The sequence below is a fragment of the Dendropsophus ebraccatus genome, chromosome 2 (genome assembly GCF_027789765.1).
Source record: "Dendropsophus ebraccatus isolate aDenEbr1 chromosome 2, aDenEbr1.pat, whole genome shotgun sequence".
Taxonomy (NCBI): Eukaryota; Metazoa; Chordata; class Amphibia; order Anura; family Hylidae; genus Dendropsophus; species Dendropsophus ebraccatus.
Window position 1 is genome coordinate 5,077,907 of NC_091455.1, and position 23,023 is coordinate 5,100,929.

A 23,023-nucleotide genomic window follows, 5' to 3' on the forward strand; every position below is an offset into this window, starting at 1 on the left:
ATGAAGAATATGAGGGAACAATGTTCTCACCATCTTTTATAACAACTGTGGGGACAACACAAAGGGACATCAGTCAAATAGCTAGGAATAGAAGGATAAGACTCATACCAGAGGGAAAGAAGGTAACTGGGATATATCATCAAGGCCCTGATAGTCAGTTCCAGTACAGTGCTACCTTCTCTTTTGGTAGAATGAGCCATAGCTCAAGTACTAGGGATCTAGCACACACTCATGGCACACAGAACATACTGCCCGATGCACTACAACCGTTTATGATAGCAACTGTATATGTGAATGATACGGGTTATTGGTTAGGGGAGGAATCAGACTTGCCCAATATAGGTGAACAGAAGGGAACGCAATATGGGATTTTCAATGAGAATTTAAAAGAGGGTCAGTATTTGTTTGTATGTGGCATATATTGGCACGATAGTATGCATCCTCAACGTGTACCAAAGCATATTAGTTTAACTTATAGTGAAGCACACCTGGACAAAACAACAGAGATCGGTATGTCAGTGGAACGAGGAGAGAATTATATAATTGGCACAATGACCAAACCATACAAATCCTATAGGGAGATGGTTGGTCATTGGGCATGCGATACACCTGAAATAGAGGTTGGGGCAATGGATATTATTGATGCCAATCCAGATTATGTAAGGCCATGCACAAACAAAGTAGATAACGGTACCCAGAAAGTGCCACACCTCGAGGAAGGACAGCCTTTCCAGGTAAATCTCGATTCTGCCCAAATGATTGCACATAACATTCAGTATGCATTCATTACCTGGCATTTCAACATCTCCCGATGGTTGATAAAAACCTACTATCCAATATGCGCAGGACATACACCAAGTCAAGTACATTCTCTATACCAGTGGCTTACTCCCAGGAATGTAAGAGATATGCTGCGGCACCATCATAGCTTATTGAACACAAGGAGAAACAGAGGGAAAAGGGATACACTTAGCACTATATTGGGTGGTATAGGAGCTGGAATGGGTGTTATCAACCAGGCTGATATAAGTGTTCTGAGGGCTAAACTCGCCGCCATAGCATCAAATAGTAAGAGAGGGTTTGAGGCGCAAAGGGAGGTAAATGATGTAATCAATAATTTGCAGCAAAGCCATGTGAATACCAATATAGGGGTAGCAAATGACTTTATACAACAGTTCAAGGGATTAAGTGAACTTATGGCCTCAAGAGGTAAAAATATATCATGGGCCGTGGCCTGTACACAAGGGCAAGTGGAATTGTCTACTAACATCAAATTGGCAATTCAATCCCTCTATGATGGACAGTGGCCATTTGAGCTATTATCTAAAGCCATGGACGTCCTACCTGAGCCCCTTACATTCACACACTCTAAATGGTGGGCAAATTCATGGATAGGGTGTATTAATAATAACTTTGAGACGTGTTATGCATCATCCCTCATCCCATACACAAGCTTCCATTTGGAGGTGATGTATAAAGTTACGTCAATTGGTATTTTAACTGGAAAATCTACGCTCTTACATCCAAGATTAGATCATCCTTATGTAATCAGGGAAGATGGGCAATGGAAACAGGTGGACATTTCCCTTTGTATACAGAAAAATCAAGACATATTGTGTACACCAGGTCAATATAGGGTGGTAGAAGACAAATGTTGGCGTAATGCAAGTGTCTGTGTTCTAGATGGAGAGTCAATCACTAAGGGTAGAACACCAGTCCTTTATCTAGGACACCAGAGAGTCTGTTTTTTTATCTTAAACACCACCGATGTGACACTTATTACAGATCAATGTTCCATAGTTACATCTGTAAACAGGGGAGCATGGTGTACACTGGGGAATGTTACCGAGATTAGGACACCTGAATGGAAATATGTTATTCCTTCAACTACAAACCTGTCCATTGATTTAAAATATCACACTCCTGTTGATTTGCGAGCCATAAATTTGGGAATAGGTAGAGAACTTCAAAACTGGTTGATAAAATTTGACAGAGATGAAGAGTTGTTAAGAAAGCTAGAGCAAGAAGGAGCAGATGCCACAATCCTCATACATCATGATAAAAAAGAACTGAAGCAAGTCACTCGCCTATTGGAGAGTAATGCTAAAGGCTATTGGTGGGAAATCTTGTTTGGGCATTCTAGTGCAGCTAATGGAATCTTAAATTATTTAGTCCATCCGATTGTTGTACTGCTCATTGTTGCTGTAGTTTTACTCCTATTGCAAATTTACATGTGCTGTATGACACGATATTTATATAAAAAAGTTCGGATCTTGTCTATGAAAGTAAAAGCTCAAATTAATGTAAGAGTCGCCTCTTGTGAAGCTGATGCGAGGATACCCAGTAATTCTGAAATTGTATTAACATGTGATAATTGTGATGGTAAAGGACATAGTAGGAAGGACTGTTTAATTCCTGAACGAGAAGTCAATAATTTGTTGTAGCAGAAGGTGATGAATAGTGATAATATGGTCTAATGTTACAAATACTGATAGTATACTGGAAGATTTTGTATATGTGTTTTAAAATTTTGTATTTTGAAGCCTCCTTCAATGTCCTATTAAAATGTTATGTGAATGAATGAATGTTGGTGAATGATGAGGTTTCCCTCCTACTCAAGAAGAACCGGAGAAGATCAAGCAAACATGGACTTTCATCAATGGTGTGTCATTCAGACACAAAGAGGGGTATGTTGCATTCAACATGGATTACAAATACGAAATTGATCCATCTATACTCCATGTCTGTTTACTGCTGGATAAAGAACACCCAGGTTTGGGATTGCCATTTGTTCACTCAACTGATTCTACATGAGGAACACAGGTGGCACAACAACAACAGGATGGGAATGCCATTTACGACCAAATTGGGCTGTATAAGCCATTATGCCATGTTGTTGCAGGCCATGTTGAAAGAAGAAGACATCTGTTGGCTATTTATGGGCCTAACAAGTCTTGCTGGGAATCTGCAGAAGGAAGTGGTCTCAGGCCTAAGGGGATCTTCAGGAGACTTTGCAGAGCAAGCACGCCATCAACAGGAGAATGGTGGCTATTGCAATAAGTGGCTGATATCCCTGTAAGAGACATATCATGTACAAGAGCGCCATCATGAGGAAAGTGTTGGCTAGTGTAACAACTGACTGATATCGTGTTACCGGAAGATGATTGGAAGGACTGTCGTAAAGAAGGCCGGAAAATATCGGAGTAGAGGTGGAACTGTGGGTGTATGTGGGTGTGAACGTGGTTTTCAGTTCGCATATATACTAGCATATATGGTAGGTTGGATAGAGGAAAAGATAGGAAAACATAGGGAATATATAGGAATAGATATAGAGGTATATAGAATAGAATAAGTTTTGAATTACTTTAATGCATGTATTATTTTCCATTGCAGGACATTGAAGGAAGGCTATGCCATTTATCTTGTTATTTTGTTAACTATTACTTTAATCTTTGAGTAAAGCAATCTTTTTCTTTTAAGCCTTTTGTCCTCATCTTTGAGAGATATTACAGGGTAGGATAGACAGCAGAAAACTAACCACTTATTACATTTGCGCTCAAAATAAATCTAATATGAATTTATGAAGCTTTTTTAGACAAAACTATCCAAATTAGATTTGACTTCTAGAATTAGATTTTTTGTTGTTAATTAGATCAAAAGTGCGCCAGAATTTTTTTTTAGCTCAATTTATTAACTTCTCAATTTGTTATAAAGTCGAATATATTGGCGCATCGCTACGTCTTTTCCCAGTTCAGTCTAGTTTTCTGTGAATGCTTTTTCCTTGCTGTGTGTTGCACAAAGGTAAAACAGACATGCCGATAAAATTCATTGTATAAACATAATTATTATTATTTTTTTCAAATCTGTATTTTTATTTTTTAATAAAAGTGCAATTACATAAGAAATTTTTCTTTTTCTTACAGTAATGTAACAAATAGATGAAACAGGGAGTAAACAGGTTAACATTTTTCATAACAATTGGTTAACAGTCCACATAAATAAAACAGCTACAGAAAAGCGTCTGTTGATCACTAGCGAAGGTCCTGCAGGGTATCACCTGCTGCAAAGTCTCTCCATAGTATATATCAGGTTTGGTAAGTTGCCTTTGTGAAGGCTATTGCATCATACATAAACCTTAGTCCACATCTACATCAGGGCTGTGGGATCTCCATATAGCGGTCGCGTAGTTGATAGTGGGCGGAGTTAAGCGTGACCACTAAGAGCTGCTGCGGCTGTACGGAGCATGCAGGAGACCGGCTGCTGATGTGTTGGAGTGCAGTGGAGTCGGCTGCGGTCGTGTGCATGTGTGGCCGAATGAGAACGGGTCCATACAGTGAGTTGATGTTTGTAAATATATGTAGAATATAATTAGAAGGATGTGTTAGAGGTAGAGGCAAATAGTAAGATGGTTAGTATGTAGTACATAAGAAGTGTGTAAATACATGATTAAAGGATACATAATGAAAAGTACATATAAATGATATGGAATGATTAAAGGTACATAATGAATGATGAGTACTTATGAATGATAAGTACATAATGAGACACTAAAAATGATGGAACATGAATGAATGATGTATCTTTATGGTATCATGTACCTTTAATCATTTCATATTGCGTATCTTGTAATCATTTCATATCACACCGCTCCTTTGCTTACAGCGGCGGCCGATCATGAATAAGCTACAGCTCCCCCGTACCCCGCCGGCTATACAGCAGGTATCACCACCTTCACCCTCATGTTTATTAATTAATAATTATGTTTATACAATGAATTTTATCGGCATGTCTGTTTTACCTTTGTGCAACACACAGCAAGGGAAAAGCATTCACAGAAAACTAGACTGAACTGGGAAAAGGTGAATATTATTCACCTGGTTCAGAGCAGACCTAGCAATGCGCCAATATATGCGACTTTACAACAAACTGAGCAGTTAATAAATTGAGCTAAAAAAAAAACTTTTTGGGTCTATTTTTAAGACCATTTTTTTAAAGACACATTTACTATGCTATTAGACTTTAACAATAAATTGGACTCAAAAGATTAGATCGATTTTTATGCTAAAACATCTTTTTAAAAAAATCGTCGTTTTAGATTTGTTAGTAAATGTCCCACATTGTCTTTTTATAGAGCCCGGCTTTAATTGGTCTAATTACTCTAATTAACTAATTATCTTTATTTCTTCCGCCTGGCAGTAGGAGATAATGAAGTTAACCCTATTGTTCACTGTGTTGCCGTAGGAATGGGAAATTTTATATATATATATATATATATATATATATATATATATATATATATATACAGTGGTACCTTGGTTTAAGAGTAACTTGGTTTAAGAGCGTTTTGGTTTAAGAGCTCACAGTTTTCCAAAATTGTGACTTGGTTTAAAAACATTGCTTTGGTTTAAGAGCTCCCTGTACTGGGTGGGAGGAGGAGGGGGGAGAGGCACGGTCTGCATAGCGGGGTCTACAGCCCTGTACTCTGACCCAGGAAGTCTCCCTCACCTTCCAAATAATAGCAGATCCACTTCAGGCTGGGGCTTGCATCCGGGGACAGGACTGTGGAGGTAATCTCTCCATAGCTGTAACCCCTCTCTCCCCGGACAGAGAGCGCTGCATGTATGTGCCCACATATTCCCATGCTGAACAAACACCCCTTCCCCATTGCTGTCATGTGACCTCTGACAGCAGCCCTGCTTCTCTATTCTAGCCCGTTGTACTAGGCTACTGCATTATGGGGATGTGCAGCTCCATCCTGTATCTACAAACTGCTGCTGTGTTATCAGGGTTATGCAGTTACTATACATTATACACCACATGCTGATTGCTATACTGTACAGGAACTTATAATATTACATATTCTGCTGTTTCTGAATGTTTGTTTCATCTGTTTTACATGTTATTCAGAATAATAAATCATTATTTTTGGGGTGTGGAACCAATTATCTGCATTTCAATGATTTCTTATGGGAAAATGTGCTCTGGTTTATGAGTGGATTTGGATTACAAGCACGGTCCCAGAACCAATTATGCTCGTAATCCAAGGCACCACTGTATATATATATATATATATATATATATATATATATATATATATATATATACACACACACACAGATAACACGCTATGTACCAGTCATGTGACATCAGTGATAGGGTTAACTTATATGATTCTAATATCTGAGACATTCCAAGTTAACCTTTTTTACGTAGAAACTTCTTTTCATGGTCACAACAAGAAGTTTCACGACTCCTTATCAGTTTGAAGGACATTCTCAAAACAAACCTGACTGTTTGGTCTATTGGGCTCTGGGAATCTGGGTTTTATTATCATTGCAATTATCAAGAATTTATTGTTCCTTTTCACACGTTATACCAACTTGACTGCGCAGTACAGGAAACTGGTACTATTTATGGACTGGGCTACCAGAGTGTGACATGTATGTGTCTTGTGACTTGGAACCCCGCCTGTATTGAATGTTTGCATACTTTATATGACTACACTACGCATGAGTAGTACCGCCCCATATCCCATATTGTGACTATAAAATGTCATTACCTAATAAAACTTATCCAGGCTTATAATCCTGATACATTGTCTTATCTGTGTCGGTGATTTATAAGTGACGAGTTGGTAATACTGCAGGTTACAGCTCTAGCTCTATTGTAAAACCATCCTATACCTGGGTATTTGACTTTTCTCCATAGAGACGGGTCAACATTAGAGATGAGCGAACCCGCCGGATTTCTGGTTTGTACAAACCAGAAATCTCAGCATCTGACTCCCACTGTCTGCCGGCTCCATACAGCGTAAGGAACGCCTGGAAAACTGGAATACAGCCTATGCCATAGCTGTATTCCAGTTTTCTAGGCGTTTCTTACGCTGTATCCACCCGTTGCACGAAGCTGGCAGACAGCGGAGTCAGATGCCGAGATTTCTGGTTTGTACAAACCAGAAATCCGGCAGGTTCGCTCATCTCTAGTCAACATCTAAATTTAACCTTAACATTATGGATATATATACACACAGATAACACACTATATACCAGCCATGTGACATCAGGGATATATACACACAGATAACACACTATATACCAGCCATGTGACATCAGGGATATATATATATATATATATATATATACACAGATAACACGCTATATACCAGCCATGTGACATCAGGGATAGATATATATATATATATATATACACAGATAACACGCTATATACCAGCCATGTGACATCAGGGATATATATACAGATAAGACGCTATATACCAGATATGTGACATCAAGTATATACACAGGTAACACGCCATATACCAGATATGTGACATGAGGGATATACAGTATATACAGATAACATCCTATATACCAGCCAAGTGACATCAGGGATATATATATATATACAGATAACACGCTATATACCAGCCATGTGACATCAGGGATATATATACAGATAACACGCCATATACCAGCCATGTGACATCAGGGATATATATATATATATATATAAATATATATATATATATACACAGATAACACGCCATATACCAGCCATGTGACATCAGGGATATATGTACAGATAACACGCTATATACCAGCCATGTGACATCAGGGATATATATACAGATAACACGCTATATACCAGCCATGTAACATCAGGGATATACACAGATAAGACATGACTATACAGTAAGATACTAATATACAGAGCTGGCTGGGTGTATGGAGGGAGCAGCGAGGCTACTAGAGGCTACAGATGAGGAGGACGGCTGAGGAGGCTGCTGCTGTATTCTCACAGTAATGGCTGACATGGTGATGATGTCATTAGGGTCATAGGTTACAGATAAGGAAGCTGAGATGGGCCAAACATTGTCTTACAGGTAGACTACAGTGTATGCAAATGGCCACTAGATGGAGCTCTTACTGCAGAACCATTGCAGAATGACTACAAGGTCCAGTAAGAGCCCAACATGTATACAGCAGCCATTCATCTTACATTACAGGAATGCTGAAGGCATGGCAGACACGCTGACTCTCCGGGTACAGGATAGTGACACTCGGGGTACAGGATAGTGACACTTGGGGTACAGGATAGTGACACTTGCGGTACAGGATAGTGACACGCTGACACTTGGGGTACAGGATAGTGACACTTGGGGTACAGGATAGTGACACTTGGGGTACAGGATAGTGACACGCTGACACTTGGGGTACAGGATAGTGATACTTGGGGTACAGGATAGTGACACTTGGGGTACAGGATAGTGACACGCTGACACTTGGGGTACAGGATAGTGATACTTGGGGTACAGGATAGTGATACTTGGGGTACAGGATAGTGACACTTGGGGTACAGGATAGTGACACGCTGACACTTGGGGTACAGGATAGTGACACTTGGGGTACAGGATAGTGACACGCTGACACTCGGGGTACAGGATAGTGACACGCTGACACTTGGGGTACAGGATAGTGACACGCTGACACTTGGGGTACAGGATAGTGACACTTGGGGTACAGGATAGTGACACGCTGACACTCGGGGTACAGGATAGTGACACGCTGACACTTGGGGTACAGGATAGTGACACTCGGGGTACAGGATAGTGACACTCGGGGTACAGGATAGTGACACTCGGGGTACAGGATAGTGACACGCTCACACTTGAGGTACAGGATAGTGACACTCGGGGTACAGGATAGTGACACGCTCACACTTGAGGTACAGCATAGTGACACTCGGGGTACAAGATAGTGACACGCTCACACTTGAGGTACAGGATAGTGACACTTGGGGTACAGGATAGTGACACGCTCACACTTGGGGTACAGGATAGTGACACGCTCACACTTGGGGTACAGGATAGTGACACGCTCACACTTGGGGTACAGGATAGTGACACGCTCACACTTGGGGTACAGGATAGTGACACGCTGACACTCGGGGTACAGGATAGTGACACGCTGACACTCGGGGTACAGGATAGTGACACGCTGACATTTGGGGTACAGGGCAGGCCTTTGGGGTGTGCACAGGGTGCATCACTCCCAGCCAGCTCAGGGGGAGGGGGGGGTCAGTGAGACAGCTGCACAGCGCTCCCCTAGCTTGCCGCCCTGCAGTGATCCCTCCCGGGCGCTCCTGCCACCGCTCCCCACAGGCGTACTGTCCTATAAGTCTTGTGACCGCAAGCCGCGGTCACAAGATGCCTACAGTATGCCTACGGCTGATACACGCTCCCTGGGGAGCAGTCTATAAGGGGGCAGCATGGGGGGCATCTATACGGGGGCAGCATGGGGAGGCCATCTATACGGGGGCAGCATAAAAGGGCCATCAATAAGGGGGCAGCATGAGGGGGCCATCTATAAGGGGGCAGCATGAGGGGGCCATCTATAAGGGGGCAGCATGAGGGGGCCATCTATAAGGGAGCAGCATGGGGGGGCCATCTATAAGGGGGCAGCATGAGGGGGCCATCTATAAGGGGGCAGCATGGGGGGGCATCTATAAGGGGACATGTGTAAGGGGCCATCTATAAGTAGGGAAGCATGAGGTGGCCATGTATAATGGGGGCCATCTATAAGGGGACAGCAAAAGCGGGACATATAAAAGGGGGTAATCTATAAGGGGGTCAATCTATAAGAGGGACATCTATAAGGGTGACAATACGGGGGGCCATCTATAAGGGGATGGACAACACAGGGGCCATTTATAAGGGGGATAGCACAGAGGGGGCCATCTATAAGGGAGGGCTACAGAGAGGGGGGGGGCACATACTATAGGGGGAGGTGTCTCTCTAGGAGATGCACATGGGGCCATCTATAAGGAGGCTATATAGAGGGGGGCATATACTATAAGGGGGATCACATAGAGTCAGCCTACCCACTAAATGAGGGTGTAAAGGGGACATTACAGATGTGCAGTGTGTATAGAGATGAGGATGGTGTCAGTGTAGGGAGGCTAATATGTCTGTCTGGCAGATTCTGTGGATTCGTGGCTCGGAAAATTTCTAATGGCCCAGGGCGGATGGAGAAGAAGATAAAAAGGAAAGAACTCCGATCAGAGAAGACGTCCCCTGTGAGTCACCTGATATAACTGCACTGTAATGTATATGGTGTACAGGACTTGTGTAGAGCTGGGACCACCTCTATATGACTGGATGAGATGATAGTGATCTTTGTACAGTGAATGCTATTCAGTAGCAGCGGTGGGGTTAGTCAGTATGTGGTGATGTGATAGTCAGTAGCAGTGGTGGTGTTAGTCATTATGTATTTGTAACTTGGAATATGGTACTGTGTTTTATTGGTAATATTGGTCTTAATATACAGGATTTGGTCAGTAACAGTATGGCGGTAATATGTATGGTGATAATATTTCCTTCTATATACTTGTATTATCTATATCATAAAAATGAAAGTCTGTCTGTCTGTCTGTCCCAAATAGACTTCCAAACGCCTGAACCGTTTGACCCCAAATTTGGCCCACAGATACATTGGGTGCCAGGGAAGGTTACAGCGAAGGTCCCGTCCCCGCCAGATGTACAGGAGGGGAGGGGGAGGGGGAAGAGCGCCCCATAGAAATGAATGGGAAAATCTCCTCACTGCACACACAGGTGATATAATTAGCTGCAGCAGACTCGGCAGTTGGAGCCTTAGCAACCAATAGGATTACTGCTTTCATTTTCACAGGGAGCAATGGTTGCTAGGGCAGCTGCTTTACAACATCCACAGAAATAAATACGGTAAGGGTGCCTTCACACCTACCTGATCCACAGCGGAGTTCACGCTGCGAATTTGCAGCGAAATACGCTGCTGATTCAGTGTCATTCAACCCTATGACACTACATACTCGCAGTGAGATTGACATCACGCTGCAAGTTAGTAAAATAACCCCCTCGGCGGTCGGAGCGTAACTTACACTGACAGAGGCAGCCATCATCCAGCCAACAGATCGCTGTTAGATCATGTAGGCTCCTCTCCAGTGTGTTCAGCGATGTGCTGCCAGGCACGGCTCTCTCCTCACGGCTCTGGACGCTGCACACACCGCTCCAGCTTGCTTCAGGGGGTACAGAGAGAGGAGAGAGCTGTGCCCTTCAGCAGCAGCACAGCACTAAACACACTGGAGGGGAGCCTGCACAATCTAACAGCGATCTGTGCGGGCAGGATGATGGGTGCCTCTGTCAGTGTAAGATACGCTCCGGCCACCAAATGGGTTAATTTACATATTTGCAACGGGATGTCAATCTCGCTGCGAGTATGTAGTGCCATAGGGTTGAATGACACTGGATCCGCGGTGGATTTCGCTGCGAATTTGCAGTGTGAAATCCGCCGTGGATCCAGTAGGTGTGAAGGCACCCTAACAGTGTACAATGTATATACAGTGGGGGAGTGTATACAGCACGGGGGCTACCTGCAGGGGGAGTGTATACAGCATGGGGGCTACCTGCAGGGGGGAGTGTATACAGCATGGGGGCTACCTGCAGGGGGGAGTGTATACAGCATGGAGGCTACCTGCAAACGGAAGTGTATACAGCATGGGGCTACCTGTAGGGGGGAGGGTATATAGTATTAGAAACTTTGAAACCTCTTCTGTGTTGTCTTCACCAAGGATGAAAGGGAGTCCCTAAGAGGGCCAGATTATGATGATGCAGGATTGTGATATATGCTGCAGTTTTTCTGCACAAACACCTTACTTATGGTGTGCAGTCAACGGGAGGGGGGGGGGGACCCCCAAACTACACACTACAGGTATACAGAACCCCAGAACTATACAATACAGGTATACAGGACTTCCACCAACTACATACTACAGGTATACAGGACCTCCACTAACAATGTCAATTTTGTATATAACCAGGCTCAGCATAACACTACCAATGTTGTACATAACCAGGCTGTATAGAACACTGCTAATGTTGTAAATAACCAGGCAGTATATAACACTGCCAATGTTGCATATAACCAGGCTCAGCATAACACTACCAATGTTGTATATAACCAGGCTCTGTATAACACTGCCAATGTTGTATATAACCAGGCTCTGTATAACACTGACAATGTTGTATATAACCAGGCTCTGTATATAACACTGCCAATGTTGTATATAACCAGGCTGTATGTAACACTGCCAATGTTGTATATAACCAGGCTGTATGCAACACTGCCAATGTTTTATATAACCAGGCTCAGTATACAGTCTGATCACATGATGACATCTCAGTTTGGTTATTAGGTTTTGATGTTTAAAGTTTTTAGTTAATTTCTAACCTACAATTAACATAAACAGTGCAGAACTGTCGGGGTATGTAGCGTATAAAGGAATATATAGGGCTCCTGGTGATTTCTCCTTAAAAAAAAAACAAGGGCATAGATTGGCCTCCTGGGCGACCTTGAAACAAATCTAATTAACACACTGACACTTTATACCCGGGCAGTGCCGGGTACATTTTCTAGTTGATATACACTCACCGGCCACTTTATTAGGTACACCTGTCCAACTGCACGTTACCACTTAATTTCTAATCAGCCAATCACATGGCGGCAACTCAGTGCATTTAGGCAGTTCAAACCGAGCATCAGTATGGGGAAGAAAGGTAATTTGAGTGCCTTTGAACGTGGCATGGTTGTTGGTGCCAGAAGGGCTGGTCTGAGTATTTCAGAAACTGCTGATCTACTGGGATTTTCACGCACAACCATCTCTAGGGTTTACAGAGAATGGTCCGAAAAAGAAAAAACATCCAGTGAGCGGCAGTTCTGTGGGCGGAAATGCCTTGTTGATGCCAGAGGTCAGAGGAAAATGGGCAGACTGGTTCCAGCTGATAGAAAGGCAACAGTGACTCAAATAGCCAACCGTTACAACCAAGGTAGGCAAAAGAGCATCTCTGAACGCACAGTACGTCCAACTTTGAGGCAGATGGGCTACAGCAGCAGAAGACCACACCGGGTGCCACTCCGCTCAGCTAAGAACAGGAAACTGAGGCTACAATTTGCACAAGCTCATCGAAATTGGACAGTAGAAGATTGAAAAAAACGTTGCCTGGTCTGATGAGTCTCGATTTCTACTGCGACATTCGGATGGTAGGGTCAGAATTTGGCATCAACAACATGAAAGCATGGATCCATCCTGCCTTGTATCAACGGTTTAGGCTGGTGGTGGTGGTGGTGTCATGGTGTGGGGAATATTTTCTTGGCACTCTTTGGGCCCCTTGGTACCAATTTAGCATGGTTGCAACGCCACAGCCTACCTGAGTATTGTTGCTGACCATGTCCGTCCCTTTATGACCACAATGGACCCAACATCTGATGGCTACTTTCAGCAGGATAATGCGCCATGTCATAAAGCTAGAATCATCTCAGACTGGTTTCTTGAACATGTCAATGAGTTCACTGTACTCCAATGGCCTCCACAGTCACCAGATCTCAATCCAATAGAGCATCTTTGGGATGTGGTGGAACGGGAGATTCGCATCATGGATGTGCAGCCGACAAATCTGCGGCAACTGTGTGATGCCATCATGTCAATATGGACCAAAATCTCTGAGGAAGCTTCCAGCACCTTGTTGTATCTATGCTACGAAGAATTGAGGCAGTTCTGAAGGCAAAAGGGGGTCCAACCCGTTACTAGCATGGTGTACCTAATAAAGTGGCCGGTGAGTGTATATATATTACACATACACACACACAGCAATAGCATCAGCAGAGGCCCTGGGGTGGGGTGGGGGTGGGGCAAAGAAAAGTTCTACCTTAAGGTCGGCCCTGGGGGAGGTTACACTTGCTGCACTTCAGGAGCTCAGGACCGCCTCTCTGACTCTTTGTGCTATACAATAAAAGCATTTTATAACAGCTAACTTCCCAACTATTGCTGAGATCAAAGAGGAACATTCAACTAAATATACCATAGCCACACCATTAGCATGCCACGCCCCATACCATACCCCATTGCCACACCCCATAGCCAAGCCCATAGCATGCCTTCCCCATACCACGTCCCATAGCCACACCCAAACACTTTCCACTACTGATCACACGATCATGGGGTAGGGTCATACACTGCTTTTTTTGAAGCAGAAAATATGGAATTGGATTCATACCATACCGCCACACTGTTACTGACCAAACCCAGTACACCAAGACCAGTAATACCAGCACACCAAGACCAGTAATACCAGTACAGCGGTCCCTCAGATTACAATATTACATGGTTCCAAGACGACCATTGTAAATTTGGTCCCCACCTTCCAGGACATCCTAGGAGTAGTGATGAGCGAGTACTAAAATGCTCTGGTGCTCATTAGTCGAGACAAATATCTCCAGATACTCGAGTGCTCGCTTCGAGTAACGAACCCTATTGAAGTCAATAGGAAACTCGAGCATTTTTGCAGGAGAAGTTCGGTAGAGGGAAAGTCGTGTGAAAACCTGTCAACCTCAGAAATTGATGGAAACACAACGGAAATTGACAGGAAACAGCAGGGGCAGCATGTATGCATGCCTCTGAGGCTGCCTAATGGCACCATTATACCTAATTCTGTGTAATAGCCTGGTTAAAAACAGAGGTAGGCATATGGACCACCCAAAAACTCAGCCTGACACAGCATGGCAGTGAGAACACAAAGAACAATTAAAACAGAGGTAGCATATCACGAACCAGCCAAAAATTCAGCCTGACACAGCATGGCGGTGAGGACAGAGTGAACAAGGTATAAGCGGTAGCCAGTCAGCCCTCCAAAAATTATACCAGACCTAGCATGGCAGTGACCTCACAGAGAACCATTAAAAGTGAGTGAGGAAGCAAGTGAGCCTCCCCAAAATTATACCAGACACTGCATGGCATTGAGCACACAGAGAACCATTAAAAGTGAGTGAGGAAGCAAGTGAGCCTCCCAAAAACCCGGGTGCTGACAGATAACTGGCAAGGCCAGCTGTCAGTCACCATCAAGAATACACCTGATGCCTCTCAACTGGGGGTGGTGTGGCCCCGGCCACGGCTAGACAAAAAAAAAACAATAATAAAACAGCTGGCTGGTTGGCGGGGGCGTGATCGGTGGGCCCCCGGCAACCAGTCCCGCTCCTGTAGCAGTTGGGGTAACATTCCCTGCATAATGTGACTCCCCACTTCTCCCCCCACCACCGTTTTGATTTTCAATTTTACTGTAGCAGTTGGGGTAACATTCCCTGCATAATGTGACTCACCACCTCTCCCCCCCACCGCTGTTTCAATTTTGAATTTGACTTTGATCCTTGAGGATCTGGCAATTGTCTCATGCAAAGGGATGATCACTTGAGGTCCTGCCTTACTAATTATGTGCTGCCCAACAACTAGAATTGTCATTTGTTTCTTTAGTTTGAGCAGGGTCTGATTTTTTTTCCCTTTTTCCTCTTTTGTTTTGTTATCATTTTGTGCCAGCAGACAGACACAGGTCTGTATACAGACACACACTTAAGAACAGAATACTGACAAAGTTTACCACTCGGTTTAAAAATTGTACAAAAAAAAAAAAAGTGAGAGAGAAACAAACACAGAATTAGACAGCAAAGTTTGCGTTGTTGATTGTAGCACTATTTGGTAATAAAAGAAACACATATTTGTGCATTTTTATGTGAAGAAGATCCTTCTTGTATTTCATTTGGAAAGATGGGCAAGGTCAGCTTCCTTAATTTTATTTCCCCTGTTTTTGAAAGGCAATTTTCTGCCATGTTCTGCCCCTTCACAGGCAGAGGAGTATGTATCTCCATACAGTGCAAGGATCTACAGGCCCCTGTGGCAGGGAATGGGCAGACAAAACCAATAATCCTGAGCTTCATCTTTCCAGAATGAGCATAAAACAATGTGCAGTCTTTGTTACGATTTTGTAATAAATTTGTAATAAATGTGCTCAGACTCAGGGAAGGGTCCAGAAAAGAGTTCCTGGGAGCGTGGTGGTGGTGGTGGATGGAGGGGCCAGGCTGTGGGGAAAGAGGCTGAGCTAACGGAGCAAGGGTTCCACTCCCTTGGGTAGCGTGGGTGGACTGCGTTGAAGACTGGGTGGTGGATAAGTAACTGGACACATTATCCGCTATCCACGTGATCACCTGTTCACACTGCTGCGGTTTCAATATCGGTTTATTATGAGACCCCGTAAGTTGGGCAAAGAAGCTAAGGAGTGGACGTCTGCGGTGTGCCACTGCTCCCTCCTCAACAGGTGCTGCTGTGTCACCCCGCCCTGAACCACGGCCTCCGGCAACGGCATCAATTGGAACCCCACGCCCTCGACCCTTACCCCTGGGGTTCACCATTTTATGGACACTGCACAGTATGGAACTGAGATAGGCCTTGCGTATGAAATACAGAAATCAGGAAAAATACTTGTGGCCCCACTAGTTTTTGGGGGCTGTGCGATACAATCTGGTAGTGGCTGGACCTATACACACTCTGTGACATCCCCGTACAATGAGCAGTGAAGTTCTATGCAGGTGTACTACAAATCCCAGCAATACAATGTAGTACCCACTAGTTTGGGGGGCTGTGCGATACAATCTGGTAGTGGTTGCTGGACCTATACACACTTTGTGATACCCCCTTACAATGAGCAGTGAAGTATTATGCAGGTGTACTACAAATCCCAGCAATACAGTGTAGTACACCAGGACCACCAGCCCCAAAATCCAAAAATAGTACACTGAGCACTTCTTAGGGGTGTGTATGCAACACCTAATGTCCCCTTTCTGCCAGCAGCCGATCACCACAGTGTGCTGCTGAAATCGCGGTAGCAGCACTGCAAGTCCCAGCCAGCAGTCGGTAGTAATAGTATTAAAACCCGCTTTGAAGCCCAGAAAAGGTCTGTCTGTATTGCTAGTATATACCCTGCCTACTGGAAGGCTAAATCCTACACTGACACTCTCCCTGACCAGCAGCAGCTCTCTCCCTGATCTCTCACAGCATGCGTCTGAAGCGAGTACTGCCGGCGCCGAGTTTTATATGGCAGGGTCATCTGATCTGGCCAACCAATCGCTGCTATCGACATGTATGGGTCCTACGTCATCGCAGGATGTACCAAAGACTCTCCTGCATGTTTATTGGCTGCGAAGTAGTGCCCAAACTTACAGGAAACGGATGATGAGATTTTCTCCGAGTAACGAGTACTATCGAGTACCCTAATGCTCGATCGAGTACCAAGCTCGGACAAGCATGCTCACTCATCAATACCTAGGAGCTGGTTTTTCAGGATGCTGTTGATGAAACACTCTTGGTAACCTAGGAGCATGGACTTTTCCTTTGGCCCATATTCCTTCCATTGAATGAGATATTGCAAGATATTGAGTCCAGAATCTTGTCAACAATAAATTCTTCTTCCCCTTGAACATTAAGAGGTGGAGGAGGTGAATGGTTTCTTCCTGGAAAGGGATTTCCATTGCCTGGTATAAGCAGAGATACATGACATACATGAAATCCTTAAAAATGACCAAAGAATTTTTGCCCCAACCTGGAGGATGGTACATGAGCCTTCGAGTCCTTAGTAGAAAACCAGTCAGTATCCTCCTCCACTTCAAGGCGGGTAAAACAGGCGCAGGTCCAAGAGGTAATAGAGATATAAAATATCATAAAATTTATGAAAAAAATTATGCCAGCGACACAACGCGTTTCGCGTGTCTAATCAGTCTAATATTTTGTTTTTAGTAGAAAACCAGACCTGATCCCCAGCCTGGAAGATAGGTGGAGCTTTGCGGTGTTTATCCGCTGCTTTCTTGTAGTCCTTTTGGGCTTCTTGTAACTTTTCTAATAGTTTCTATGTGATATTCTTGCAACATTGTAAAGTCCCTGTTACATGGGCCGATTCAGAGGAGCAAGCGAGTGCCAACCTGTTAGGTCAGTGCTCGCCTGCTCCTCGTTCCCCGCTCACTGCCGATGCTATTACACGCGCTGACAGCGAGAGGGGAAGTGTGGGGGACAGAAGGGGGCCGTGGGGAGCTGCGGGGTGCTGCCCAGGCGATCATCCAGGTAGCCCATAGGAGATAGCGGAGGTCTGCTGCCGTTACTCGTATAACCCAGAGCGACGGCAGCAGATCGTTGCTTGGCTGATTGTTGTCTTCTATTACATGCAGCAATTATCGGCCGTGACGGACGATATCTGCCCAATATGGCTGATAATCGCTTTATTCATTCTGCAGTTTGCTCAGAAATTGGAATCCCTTTATCTGGAATAAAATGAGCCATGTCTGTATATCAGTCCATTAAAACAAGGACAATAGTCACTTCTTAAGAAGAGGAAGTTGTTAAGAAATACTAAAAGAGGATTTCGTGGAGTCTTGTTTCGTGCACATGGTAAATAAGAGGATACATATTTTTTAACATCTTTCTTGTAAGAAGGCTGCCAAAATGAACGGAGCAATAGTTCATAACTGGAAGGCCTGGATAAGTCCTAAATCCGGCCGATAAGAGATGATGAAGTTAAACCTAGAGAAGAATACGGCCCATTGTGTTTCTCTTTCAGATAACCTTTTTGCAGTGCGTATGAATTCTAAATTTTGGTGGTCTAAAGGGACTGTTACTGCATGATCAGCTCCTTCCAGAAGATATAAGGGCCACATGTATCATCCGGCGAACGGATGATTTTTGGCGGAAAGTGACAATTTGTGTATTTTTTTATACGCAAATGGCCGATTTGCGAATAAAATATTCGCAAATCGGCACTTTCCGCCGAGTACGCCAGGGGGGCGGAAAGGGGGCGTGTAGTGGGCGGAACGGAGGGCGCGGGCTCAGAGTCCGCGCGATTTACCATCCGTTCTGCCCAAATGTACGCCGAAAACCTACTCCAGTCCTCAGCTGGCGTAGGTTTTCGGCGGTGCGCCCCGGCGCGCACAGGATTTATGTAGAGGCAGTCTGCCTCTACATAAATCCCCGTAGTGCCGGAGCTGCGGGGGCATTTTTAAGTCCGACTCAGTCTCTATTCTGAGAAGGCAACTTTAAGCTAAAAGTTCTTTTTTTCCAATGTCATAGTTTCTTTCTGCAGGTGACATTTTATGAGCAAAAAAATGCACATGGATGAAGCTGCATCCGAGGCATCCACCTCAACAACAAAAGCTTATTCTGGATTTGGATGAACTAGTAAGGGTGCAGAAGTGAAAAGAGTCCTTAGTTTCTCGAATGCAACCTGTGCTGCTGGAGACCAATTAAATGTTCTTGCTTTCTTTGTGAGACTAGTGCTTGGAAAAATGATTTGTGAATTTTTTTTTACAAATTTTCTGTAAAAATTTGCAAATCCAATAAAATGTGCTGGACTTCTTTAAAATATCTTGGAGTAGGTCAATCAACTACAGCCTTGATTTTACTGGGATCCTTAGTTTGACCTTCTGGAGAAATTATATATCCAAGAAACCGAATCTGAGCTTGTTCAAATTTCTCCAGTTTGATATAAAGTTTTTCTGTAGATGTTTCAAGACTAAATTGACATGCCTACAAAGTTCATCCAGAAAATATGAGGATGTCGTCAAGATAAGCAATAACAAATTGATCCAAGAAATCTCAAAACACATCATTGAGGAAATGCTGAAAGGTGGTGGGAGCCAAATGGCATCACCAGATATTCAGAATGCCCTTGGCTGAGCATAAATGAGCACAGTTATGACGCGGCAGAGGGGGGGGGGGGCGGCGTCAGGGATTCGTCCGTCCGTCCGAAGATGACGTAGTGGCACAAGATGGCGGACAGGCTCGACGTGGATCAGGTAATGTATAATGCACCACACACTTCCGGCTACACGGGCGGGGGTGGTGGGACACGAGGAAGGGGACGATTCACAGACATAACATACATTACAATGCAATGTGTGTTATTCTGTGAATAATTTTTTAGCGCCGCACTACCCCTTTAATACCAAATAAAGAATCTTTCAATATATTTTTGTGAAGTAAAAACATTCTGTGATTTCTCATTTATTACGTTATTTTCTCGGCTCTGCGCTCAGCGGTTTCTCAGGAAGGTGATGATCACTTGTGGTTTATGGTCATTCTGGAGAAGAGCGAGTTACTCACTGTCACTCAGCAAGGTCACACCTGTTATTAAGAAAATCTTTTGAGAAGTCACAGAGACTGCTGAGACCCCACCGATCAGGAGAAGGAGCGGGGAGCAGAGAGCTGTCAATCATCTCCGTCCAGTAGCCTCATAGACTTTTAATGGAGCCACTGGACGGAGATGGCTGTGAGCTGAGGGGTGACGTGTGCTGCTGCGTGCCTCTCACGGCTCATCCTCCTGATCGGTGTCTAGTGAGTGTTCCAGCACTTTGCCTATAGTTCTTTGGTCCAGTAAACAGCTCATCATGTCCAGCAATCTGAGATTGGAGGAGTCTTTGGTTTACACCATGTGAGATCCTGTGAGGTTCTCTGGTCTTCTGATAACTCTGCAGGGAGAAAGACAAATTAAATGGAAACACCAACCTATAGGAGTCAACTTCTATGTTTCTAGGTGCTTGGTGCCATTTAGAGATGAGTGAACCTGGAGCATGCTGGAGTCCATCCGAACCCGATCGTTCGGCATTTGATTAGCGGTGGCTGCTGAACTTGGATAAAGCCCTAAGGCTATGTGGAAATCATGGATATAGTCATTGGCTGTATCCATGTTTTCCAGACAACCTTAGAGCTTTATCCAACTTCAGCAGCCCCAGCTAATCAAATACCGAAAGCTCGGGTTCGGATGGACTCCAGCATGCTCCAGGTTCGCTCATCTCTAGTGCCATTTTATGGTTTAGGCTGAGCAATCCAGGTTGGTTGTTTTGATTTCATGGCTGCTCCACTCTCTTCCTCTATGCTGAGGAGAAATCATTTATCAGAAGTCTTTTGTCCCGGATACATTGTCTTCTTACCTTCATCAGGTAAGAAGACAAAATCTGTGGGTTCAGTCGACTTTCATAGATATGGAGAGGGGGGGGGGAGGGGGGTCTTACTGTAAATAAACATGCTAACACCTGACATATCCACCATATCATCTGTGATTAACAAGAACAATGCGCACAGTGCACCACAGACAATACCCAAAGGTATAGTAAAGTAGGTAAAAGCAATAGAGACCTTACTCACCTGGCAAGGCTGCAGCCTCTGAACACACCAGTGACTTGTGGGTAATATGGGGCTGCCACTTCTCCAGTAGTTGGATGAAACCATCCGATGTAGTATATGGGGAGAGATGCCGTATAATGAAGGGCCCCTCACAGTGCAGAACAATAGCTTCTTTAATAAATTGACAACACGTTTCCAGGTGGTTTTGATCTCTTCTTCAGGTTGTACAATATATCAAAACAACCGGATATTTATACATAAAGACTGGAAATATCGGGGGTACATCAGAGACCGATGGAAACCACAGATCTGAGAATAGTAAAACGATACAAATACATAATAAATATATCATGGATATGACACCATATAAATATATACAGTGGTAGCCCTGTTCTCAAACACCTTAGTGTTCAAACAATTCGGTTCTCGAGCCACAGATTCCCCCATCGTTTTGTTCGGCACTCTGCTCAGTATCCGAACAGAACTGCGAGAGATAACGGCCGGCTGATCAATAGTTCATCAGTTATCAGAGGGGTTCTGGTACCACTGCTTAAAGCGCCACTGTCGTGTAAATTTCATTTGTCAGAAATCATAAGTATCAATAGTACAAGCGATTTTAAGAAACTCTGTACTAGGATTTATTAAAGGGGACCTGTCACCCCGGCTGCCAGGGTGAAGAATGCCCGACCCCCCGGTGGAGCCCCTTATACTTACCCCTTCCTCCATGTCCCGGACCCAGACCCGGTCCCGCCGTCGAGAAATCCCTGTCGGAAGCTGTGAGCGTGCTCACCAGAGATGAGTCCGATGTCCATAGAGAATAAGTGCTCCAGCCGGGGTGAACGGCTCCCTTTAACCCCTTAGTGTCCGCTCATATGGCTTTTTACGTCAGTCACAAATGGGTTTTATTCTGATGTCATCAGCTTTTGATGGCGCTGGCACTAAACTATGATCACTGTGATAAAACCTATGACATACAAAAAATTTAAAACACTTTTCACGATAGTAATTGCACTATGTTAATAGCGGCTAATAGTTGTGGTTCACACCCAGATTACCCGTAACCACCCCAGATTGCTCGTTACCACTCCCGATTACCTGTAAACACCCCAGATTGTCGTTACCACACCAGAATACCCGTTACCACACCAGATTGCTCGTTACCACTCCCGATTACCTGTAAACACCCCAGGTTACCTGTAACCACCCCAGATTGTCGTTACCACACCAGAATACCCGTTACCACACCAGATTGCTCGTTACCACTCCAGAATACCCGTTACCACACCCGATTGCTCGTTACCACCCCAGATTGCTCGTTACCACTCCCGATTACCTGTTACCACCCCAGGTTACCTTTAACCACCCCAGATTGTCCGTTACCACTCCAGATTACCCATAACCACCACAGATTGTCCATTACCACTCCAGATTACCCATAACCACCACAGATTGTCCATTACCACTCCAGATTACCCATTACCACACCCGATTGCTCGTTACCTTTTTTGTAATTGCGCTATTCTAATAACTGTCACTAGCTGCGGTTTAGCTCCAGCAAAATGAAGCTCCTTCCTTTCTGAGTCCTTCTATGTGCCCATACAGTGGTTTAGGCCCGCATATGGGGTACCGCTGAACTTTGGGGTGCCGTTTCCCTCCTGTTTTCATTTTTACTGTCTAATTTTGAATACTTTCCTCTAATATCTGTGGGATCAAAATGGTCACCACACACCAAGATGAATTATTTGAGGGGTGTACTTTCCAAAATAGGGTGACTTTTGGGGGTTTCCACTCTGTTGACACTACAGGGGCACTGCAAACACACCAGGCACCAGGAAATTTCTTAAGCAAAATCTGCACTAAAATTCCTAATTGGCGCTCCTTCCCTTCTGAGCCCTACTGTGTGCCCATACAGTGGTTTATGCCCAAATATGAGGTAATTGTACTCAGGAGAACCTGCGTTACAAGTTTTGGGGTGATTTTTCTCTCATGTTCTTTGTGGAAA

General features: G+C 44.2%; 1 protein-coding gene and 1 long non-coding RNA gene across 2 annotated transcripts; one reads left to right on the top strand and one right to left on the bottom strand.

The window, feature by feature from the left end:
• The first annotated feature begins 551 nt into the window (after nucleotides 1-551).
• Nucleotides 552-19,575, top strand: LOC138782877 (uncharacterized). Its single transcript, XM_069956821.1, has 3 exons — nucleotides 552-2,116; nucleotides 2,824-3,075; nucleotides 19,401-19,575. Exons 1-3 carry the CDS (start codon nucleotides 552-554, stop codon nucleotides 19,573-19,575), a joined length of 1,992 nt encoding a protein of 663 aa, XP_069812922.1.
• Nucleotides 19,576-19,946: 371 nt separating this feature from the next.
• LOC138784258 (uncharacterized) lies at nucleotides 19,947-21,818 on the bottom strand. The gene is made up of 3 exons (XR_011361797.1): nucleotides 21,736-21,818; nucleotides 21,043-21,330; nucleotides 19,947-20,366 (listed from the first exon to the last, which is right to left on the bottom strand). It is a non-coding gene; the product is annotated as an uncharacterized lncRNA (long non-coding RNA).
• Between the last annotated feature and the right edge of the window lie 1,205 nt (nucleotides 21,819-23,023).

What these genes read in the sequence shown, in the direction of transcription:
- LOC138782877 (XM_069956821.1), top strand. Translation starts at nt 552, where the DNA reads ATGACCAAACCATACAAATCCTATAGGGAGATGGTTGGTCATTGGGCA. An exon ending in AGTAATGCTAAAGGCTATTG is followed by an intron (nt 2,117 to 2,823) that starts GTGGGAAATCTT and finishes TGAGGAACACAG; the next exon opens with GTGGCACAACAACAACAGGA. An exon ending in AATAAGTGGCTGATATCCCT is followed by an intron (nt 3,076 to 19,400) that starts GTAAGAGACATA and finishes GTTTTTCTGTAG; the next exon opens with ATGTTTCAAGACTAAATTGA.